Source organism: Toxorhynchites rutilus, chromosome 3, assembly GCF_029784135.1.
Source record: "Toxorhynchites rutilus septentrionalis strain SRP chromosome 3, ASM2978413v1, whole genome shotgun sequence".
NCBI lineage: Eukaryota > Metazoa > Arthropoda > Insecta > Diptera > Culicidae > Toxorhynchites > Toxorhynchites rutilus.
Genome location: NC_073746.1, coordinates 261091428 through 261100576, shown reverse-complemented (window position 1 = coordinate 261100576; position 9149 = coordinate 261091428). Strand labels below are relative to the sequence as shown.

Below are 9149 nucleotides of genomic sequence, written 5' to 3'. Positions count from 1 at the left end.
TTTTCGTCCACTACAAAATATCCTATTGTACTACGGATTTATTTGAAACCCTGTCTCAAATTATAGTTTCCCTTTTTACTAAAGATCAGTTAGTGACATTTCAAATATTTATTTATTTATTTATTTATTTATTTATTTATTTGTTAATTCATCAACGGACTTTACGGGCCCCAATGATGTACTTGTTGGCGTTTACGCCAGCGCGCCTCTACTGTGGTTGTTTTGAACCACAGCACCGTAACAACTGATACGCACCTTAAACCTGACGACTGTCACCCGACAGTTCGTGATTTGTCAGTGTAATGTGTAAACAGTTAGAGGAAATTAAAATATAGAGAGAAACTTAAATCGCGGTAAAACGAGGAATGTCTATAGGAAATAATTATATTGAAAATTAAACTAAGCCATTCTATACATGTTGTAAAAATTCATTATTCTATTAAATTGAATTCAACACATGCATTAGTTTGGTACTTTCTAACCTACCACGGATTTGCAATTGAATTAGTACAGACATATCACACAAAGTGGAATAACTGCGACCTATTCTCATCGAAACGGAATGCGGTTCGATCATAGAAACGGATTAAACGAAAATAATAATAAAACGTGTCTCGTAACTCTTTATTATTAGTTCGGAAAGAATCCCGTCCGGTGGTCTGTTGGCAATTTCCAACAGTACTTAAAAGTATTATATATAAGAATCTAAATCTAAGTTTAAATCTGAACATGAATCAATTACGATTAATTACATCAAATTATAGTAATCACATATTGAAAATACACATAAAAATAATAATCACGTGGCAGTTTGTTTTGTGAAAAAAGAGCAAAATCTCCGACGAAGAAGTGTTCGGGATAGATGGTAATCGAACAGCCTAGCTACTCTGTTGAAAAGTCTTTGCAGACCACTTAATACACCAAACATGCCGTAGTTTGTACGTTGTGCGGGCAATCGTAACATCGAGTTATTTCGGAGAGCGCGAGGTCGAACGTTGAAATTTATTTTTTCCAGGAGAGCGGGACAATCAATGCGTCCTTGTAAGGTATCGGCTATCATCAAAGCTCTGGCTGTGTCTCTACGAACCGACAAAGGTTCCATGCTGATCAGCTGACAACGACTCTGGTAACTCGGTAATCGGAGGGGGTCAGTCCACGGCAATCTGCGCAGAGAGTATCTTTTAAACCTTCGTTGAACTGATTTGATCCTTTCGACACCGTTGTTGTAATGTGGAGTCCAAACAGCTGCACCATACTCTAAGATGGAGCGAGTGAGGGAGCAGTAGAGAGACTTAATACAGTAGATATCGGTAAAATTTTTAGCAATCGTGAAGATGAACCCCACAGTTCTGGATGCTTTATTGGTCATGAATGTGATGTGCGGTTTGAAAGAGAGTTGCATGTCTAAAATGATACCCAAGTCCTTGACTTCACTGACACGCTCAATTTCCGTGCCGAACAGGACATAGATGTGCAATATGATCTGTCTCGTGCGCGAAAACGAGATGACGGAACATTTAGCCGGGTTAACCTACATTCGATTAAGAATACACCAATCGGCAAAAGCATACATCTGTCGTTGAAGGAAGCGAAAATCTTCAATCGAGCTGACCTGAAGGTAAATTTTTAAGTCATCAGCATATGCTAGCCGAGTACCTTCAATTACCAGATTTACGTCTTTAAAGTATATCATAAATATCAAGGGGCCCAGTTGGCTACCTTGTGGTATGCCAGACGTAGCAGCGAAAAAAGGGAATTGACAATCACCTATAACGACGGCTAGTCGACGGCCAGTGAGATAAAGGGTGTGTCACATCAAATTGCATCACGGAAAAAACGCTGTAAAAATTCGCCCAGTAGACCGATCCTTTTGAAAATTTTAGACAGTAAAATAAAAACTATTAAACAACTTTTGGCATTTTCTTTTTATTCATACTTCGAGCCCAAGCCCGCATGCTCGCACCTTCCTCTTTACCCCGTCCATAAGGTTCTGTACAACGTCAGGTTGTAGTTTTTTTTGAACAGAAATCCATTTTCTCTTGAAGTCCGCCTCCGATTGGACAACTTTTGGACTCTTCCGGAGGGCCTGCTTCATAATCGCCCAATATTTCTCTATTGGGCGAAGCTCCGGCGCGTTGGGCGGGTTCATTTCCTCTGGCACGAAGGTGACCCCGTTGGCTTCGTACCACTCCAACACGTCCTTTGAATAGTGGCACGAAGCGAGATCCGGCCAGAAGATGGTCGGGCCCTCGTGCTGCTTCAATAGTGGTAGTAAGCGCTTCTGTAGGCACTCCTTAAGGTAAACCTGCCCGTTTACCGTGTCGGTCATCAAGAAGGTTGCGCTCCGCTTTCCGCAAGAGCAGATCGCTTACCACACCATGTACTTTTTGGCAAACTTGGATAGTATCTGCTTGCGAATCTCCACCGGAACGCTGAATTTGTCCTCTGCGGAGAAGAACAACAGGCCCGGCAGCTGACGAAAGTCTGCTTTGACGTAGGTTTCGTCGTCCATTACCAGGCAATGCTGCTTAGTCAGCATTTCGGTGTACAGCTTCCGGGCTCACGTCTTCCCCACCATGTTTTGCCTTTCGTCGCGGTTAGGAGCCTTCTGAACCTTGTATGTACGCAGGCCCTCCCGCTGCTTGGTCCGCTGGACGAATGAACTTGACAGATTCAGCTTATTGGCGACATCCCGGACCGAACTTCTCGGATCACGTCTAAACTGCTTAACTACGCGCTTGTGATCTTTTTCACTGACGGAGCATCCATTTTTGCCGTTCTTCACCTTCCGGTCGATGGTGAGGTTCTCGAAGTATCGTTTTAGTACTCTGCTGACCGTGGATTGGACGATTCCCAGCATCTTACCGATGTCCCGATGTGACAACTCCGGATTCTCGAAATGAGTGCACAGGATTAATTCACGACGCTCTTTTTCGTTCGACGACATTTTTCCAAATTTACGAAAAATTGACAGTGAAGCATGGCCAACGTGAGCTATACACTGTTATCTGACTATAAGCGAAAGCTGAAGATATAATTCCTAAAAATTAAATTTCTACAGCGTTTTTTTCCGTGATGCAATTTGATGTGATACACCCTTTATGATTGGAACCACTGCAGAAGGTTGCCGTTAATCCCAAGCCTTTCAAGTTTGCTATACGGTGGTTCAATTTATCGAAGGCTGCAGTCAGATCCGTGTAAGTAGCATCCGTTTGGGCATGCTTCAATATGCTGTCGGTGATGTAAGAGGTAAGGCACAGTGAATTTGTGATGGTGGAGCGTCGTGAATCCGTGTTGGTCAGTACTTATGTACGGTTTGCTGAGAGCGTCTAGCGGTTCCAAAATAACGAGCTCAAACAGTTTTGCCAAAGCGCAAAGCGAAGTGATGCCGCGATAATTGTTAACATCTCGTCTATCGCCTTTTCTATGGATTGGGAATATATGCGATACTTTCCAACAGGTCGGAAATACACCAGTGGCTACAGAAAGTTGGAATATGTGGAGGAGCGGGATCAATATCAATCTTCGACAAAAAAAATGCTATTTCGTGTCCTGAAGGGTGAAATGAGCAAATAAAAGCATCTGTTTCAAAAAGCTTAAAATGTTTGTATGAATGGGAGCAGCCATCTTGTTCTTTTTTCCATCTCATTTGGGATTGTAGCAAAAAAAAGTCCAAATAATGTCAACGGGTATCGAACCAAGGCCGACTAGAATGCTAGTGCATGATAATATTACATCTTATTATAAATTGAAGCTGGAAAGTATTTTCTAAGAGTAAAAAGCATAAACGTGAATCTATATCTTTCTCTGTCTGGGCCGTGTATGTGGAAAAGTATGTGAAAAGCTTTCATGCGTACTTATTTGCAATGTGTCTCTTGTTTCTCTCGCTCATATACCCCAAGTCTCGATATCAACCACTTTGAGAACCGCTTATCTAAATGTTTCATCGTTTTAGGGCACAAAGCAGATACACCTAAGAATGCTTGATTTTGACGTAAGATTATGTCTTTCATTTCTGTACCGGGGTGTGAGTTCAAAGTTTCGAAAACGAATGCGTTACGTTGGAGGCGAAAGGTTTTGAGCGTTAATACCTTTTTGTCGACTGAAAGAAGATTATCACATCATTAAAAAGATAAAAAATCTACTAGTTATATGCTTGTTACATATTGATCCAGAAACATGTTTCAATAGCTCAAAACTTCTTTGGAAATAAATTATCGAAACCACAAAAATATATAAATATGGATCCTGAAACCATATGAAAAAAAAAAACAAACCTATTTCATTTTTTTAACTGTTTGGTTGTTCAACTGTTACCGGTATTTTTATCGTATACAAAAAGCTGAATTAATTCCTAGTCTTATGGTATATTGAGGCTGACCGATTCAGATTATCGACATATCACATTGAACCCAATGAGTTTATTTTGAACTTGAGAATCGGCCTAGTGGATCAAAAGTTATGAATATTTGAAAAAAAATCACAGAGGGTTTTTGGGGCCGGGGAAAGTTATTATGATGGTTCAAGATCCCTCCACCCTTTCTGGGGGCTGCCATACAAATGGAACACAAATTAACACGTTCGTCGCCCAATGCGCCGTTTGAGTTTCTCGCGGGGCCCAACTTGCGGATGAATTATAAAATGAAGATCAAACTTAGTTTTTAGACAACTTTTATATGATGCAGTGAATTTTTGACAACATTAACACATGTCAAAGTCATGTTGTACGGGTTTCGCAAAAAACTGCAGTACAAACCATCAGTACTATAAATTGATAAAAAGTATAGTATAAACATTATATTAATATGGTTATGATTTTATTATTTTCCTACATATCCTATAGTTACATTTAGATGCCTATTTTGTGTAATTCCTTCTAAAAATCCTACTCAATTTAAACGAGGAAAGTGTCACCCATATCCGGATGACGGGCGACGGAAGTGTCACCCATATCCGGATGACGGGCGACGAAAGTGTTAATGTATAACTCGATAACTAATCAAGCAAAAGGAACCAAATTTGGCATGTGGAGGTTATAGGGTCTGGTCCTGCCATAAAAAATAAACACAAATTTTTGCATAACTCGAGAACTAATCAGACAAACAGAACCAAATTTGGCGTTTGGTGGTATGAAACTCCTCCTCCCTCTCAAAAAGGGTGGGGGGTGTTGCTACCATAGAAATGAAACCCAAATTTCTGCATAACTCTAGAACTAATCAAGCAAATGGAGCCAAATTTGACATGTGAATGCTTTAGGGGGGAATAAATGTTTCTATGATGGTTCGACACTACTTACCCTCTCTAAGAGGGGGGGGGTCTGAATGGCTCGAGAACTAATCAAGCAAATGGAACCAAATTTGACGTTTCAGTGGTCAAAAATTAAACACAGATTTCAGCATAACTCGAGAGCTAATCAAGCAAACGGAACCAATCTTGGCATGTGGTGGATTGACACTCCTTCTCCTTCTAAAAGAGAAAGGGGTTGTCTGCCATACGAATGAAATACAAATTACTGTATTATTCGAGAGCTAATAAAACAAATGGAATCGAATTTGGCATAGGGAGGTTTCAAAAGACAATAAATGTTTTGGTAGTGCCTCAAGCAAAGGGGTAACCGCAAAACTCGAGGAAGGAATCTTCCGATTTGAGATGTCATCATTTTATAATATTTGCTATATCAATCATGGAAGAGAGAAACATGTTATTTGCAAGTAATTGAAATCTTGAAGGAGAATTGTGTCTGAAAATAATTTTATATCATAATAACGAATTTTGGTAGAAGTACTAGGAAATTTTTAGTAAAAGGAAATTGTAAAGCGTCAATTAGAAGGACAGTTCTGCGATTGGATCCATGAACCTTCGCTTAGTAAAAAAAACGTAAATGTTTGAAGGTATTAATAACAAAAAATCCTTTTTGGGCGAGACGAGGTTTGTCGGGTCAGCTAGTACGCAATAAAATTGTGTAATAGCACAACGGTATTGTACATGGACGCGTATGGGAGCAGCTTACTTGGTACTAATCTTCCAAATACTCTATTCGATTGTATCGTCTCGGTTCGATTATACATCCCGGGAAGCAGCAACGTTTTTTTTCTGAGAGATTAATCACCGAAAGAAGTGTAATGGTTCTCCTCGCTAGTATTTCTAACTGTGATAAGCAATCTTGGACAGACATTGCACGCTTCCAATCTTATTCTGGTTACATTATTGTTACATTATTGAACTTTTTCTTCTTACCAGTAATTCGGTGTTTATGATATTTGTAAACAGTTGGACAATGTCGTATTTTTTTTATCTCAATAACAAAATTCAATATAACGAAGTAATAAAAGTTAACCAATATTTGTCGCTTGATACCAACATTGTCGCTGGTACCAACAGTACTTTTTATGTACCTGAAAAATAATGCGCGAAAGAGAATCTCATTTGTTCAAATTGACGGTCATTTTCTTCTTTCTAGACTGATCAAATGTTTAAATGCCAGATTCAGCGTAATATCCAACAAATACTGTAAATCTTTATACTGTATATCGGTGGTCAGTCGAAAGTTCCGTACGATGTGAATCGTCATTATTTTGGTGCTGAACATCGCGTACCGGGCACCGATGCAGTTTCTGGAACCTCCACTGAAAGGCAAAAAGGCGAACGGATGCCTACCCACCGACCGTTCTGGGGAGAAATTCTCCGGATCAAACTGTTCCGCGTTTGGTCCCCAAACGTCTTTTCGACGATGCAGCATGTAAAAATTGAACACGAAAATATTACCCCTCGGAATGCGGTAGCCATCCAGCTCGATATCAACTAAGTTGGTTCGTGCTATGATTGGTCCTACCGGGGCCAGTCTCATGCTTTCTTTAATTACTTTGTCCAAAAACGGAAGATTTTTGATAGAGTCAGCTTCAATGTCCGTCTCAGACGCCGTCAGGTTTTCCTCGATCTCTGCGAATAGCTGCTCCTGCAGATCCGGAAACATTGCTAGAAACAAACATGTGTGGGCAACCATTTGCGCTGAAGTATCGTGACCCTGAAAGAAAGAGTATAATTCAGTTTCGGCTATCGAAATAATCAAGTACCGCAAATACCGCCGCAATGATGGTTAAGATCTGCTCGCTCAAATTTTGCACATTGAACTCTGTTTCGAAGTTCACCGTTGACAAGACCTGGTCGATAAATATTTTTGGCACACGACTCTCGAAGCCATCTTCGGAATCTTTGCTACTGGTTTGGCCCTCCAGGGCAGTTCGTCTTTCTTCAATAAGCTGTAATATGGTAGAAAATGTAACTTTCAAGTCTTGCATGAATTATATTGTTTTATCTACTTCGTACATATTCCCATGAAATATTTCAGTTTATTAAAACAATCCAAACATTTAATTGTTTCATCAATGTATTATGATGTAATTAGTAAACTTCTAAAATGTACTTAATTTTCCATATTATATTTTATGCATTCAATATGTAGTATTTTTCAAAAAGTACGAACTAGTGATGTTTAAAAATTCGATAGCCCATTTATGTAAAGCTTTACTTACTTTATACGCGAAATTCATGCAGAACTTCCTGGCGCGAGCTTCCTCGTAGTAACCCTTGGTCATTCTATAGACCAAATCACTATAAATTCCAGCACTAAGGACCCTAGTTGCGACTCGGCTGAATAACCTGGAAAGTGTACGAATCTCAGTGACTAATTATCCCAAAATGCACACTCGAACTACACTCTCAAATTCTGAAGAAATTCTTTTTTCCCATCACCATGCAGTGCTTCGGTTCCCAGGGTGGTACCACAGACCATTTCCAGTGTACACTCGGAGGTGAACTCCAGAATATCCACAGGTACTCCCATCGGGCGACGCATCATTCTAGCTACCATCGCCCGTGCGCATTTCTCGAATATTGGAATGAAACTGTGCAAAATTTTTATGTTGAAGGTAGAGTTTAACGATTTCCGGTATGGCTTCCACAATTGATCTAGAATTTTCAAGCACATCAATTACTTTCACTTATGCCACCAATAATGAGCGTCTCTTTTCACCCACATTTTGCAGAAAACAGTCCGTGCTCCATATTGACAAAGTCGTAATAGAATGGTTTCTCGCAGCAATTCGGGTCGGTGAGAATCTTTTGCACTAGCTCGGGGTGGTTCACGCCAAACACTAATTGCGGCCCCATCCATGCCTTCGACATTCGATCAATCTCTCGGAAGGTGGTTTTCAAATTTTCGAAGCGTTGCCGTTCATTTTTCCCCAGGAACATAAGCGAGTTCCCAAGCAGTGGGTAGCAGGGATGCATTGTGGGGATGGCACGAGCAAACTTGTTCAACTGATGCTTTTTGACATAGTCTAGCAGCAGCAGCAACGCCACTATTATCGCGAAAAGAATCAACATCTTGCGCTGGTACAGGTCAACCGTTTACTGCAGTGCACTCCACTGCGAGCAAACATTAATATGTGGCATACTAGTCACACAATTTTCATTTAAAGTTCCCCAAAAAAGTATACTGACTGTTGCTGCAGCTGTTGGAGATGACGATGCGTGGATATGCAAGGTGAACAGGGTGCACTTATCGTCTAAGTTGGTCACGTTCAACGGTGCTCATTTCTATTCCACGATAGAACCGGTGAGCAATGGCAACGGTCGGAGTTGAGTAGTATTAGATCAATTACATGGAGGGTTAATTTGCCGGTCAAAAGTTACGAAACTGTCTCACTAGGATTCGACGGTTCTCTGAATAGAATACGTAACGTTGTTTTTGGATATGATATATCTGTTGCGGTAAAATTAATAATTTGCCTCAGTGTGAGTGAACAGAACTGGTTGCTGTCCAGTTGGTATGACCTGGAAACCATACAATGTGACCCAATTACCGGTTAATGGAAATTACATTTATTTTAATTAATTTAATTAGTTTTTAATAATTGTGGCTCCCAAACGACTGAACTATGGCCCATAAGAGAACCAACATATCCGCCTCCTGTCATCATGGCTGGTTGGAATGTTGCGAGATAAAACTCAACATTGTTGAATAATCTTTCCGAGTTAGTAATGGCAATGGTCACAGAAAAAAGGTGTGGAAGTCTATTCTGAATGTAAAATGCACACATTCAGTATCTGAGACGGAAAAGCCACAATCAGCTTCACCAGAAAACATT

General features: G+C 40.2%; 1 protein-coding gene across 1 annotated transcript; it reads right to left on the bottom strand.

Annotated features, from left to right (window-relative positions):
• Nucleotides 1-6412: 6412 nt before the first annotated feature.
• On the bottom strand, nucleotides 6413-8426 carry LOC129779071 (cytochrome P450 4c21-like). The gene is made up of 5 exons (XM_055786326.1): nucleotides 8037-8426; nucleotides 7716-7968; nucleotides 7533-7659; nucleotides 7083-7259; nucleotides 6413-7024 (listed from the first exon to the last, which is right to left on the bottom strand). The coding sequence occupies exons 1-5, from the start codon at nucleotides 8383-8385 to the stop codon at nucleotides 6443-6445; spliced, it is 1488 nt and encodes a 495-aa protein (XP_055642301.1). The 5' UTR covers nucleotides 8386-8426; the 3' UTR covers nucleotides 6413-6442.
• Nucleotides 8427-9149: the final 723 nt, after the last annotated feature.

Excerpts from the sequence above, each read along its gene's own strand:
- LOC129779071 (XM_055786326.1), bottom strand. The coding sequence starts at position 8,385 with ATGTTGATTCTTTTCGCGATAATAGTGGCGTTGCTGCTGCTGCTAGAC. Across the intron at positions 7,660-7,715 it reads TTTCTTCAGAATTTGAGAGT|GTTATTCAGCCGAGTCGCAA; the intron begins GTAGTTCGAGTG and ends TACACTTTCCAG. Across the intron at positions 7,025-7,082 it reads TCTTAACCATCATTGCGGCG|GGTCACGATACTTCAGCGCA; the intron begins GTATTTGCGGTA and ends TCTTTCTTTCAG.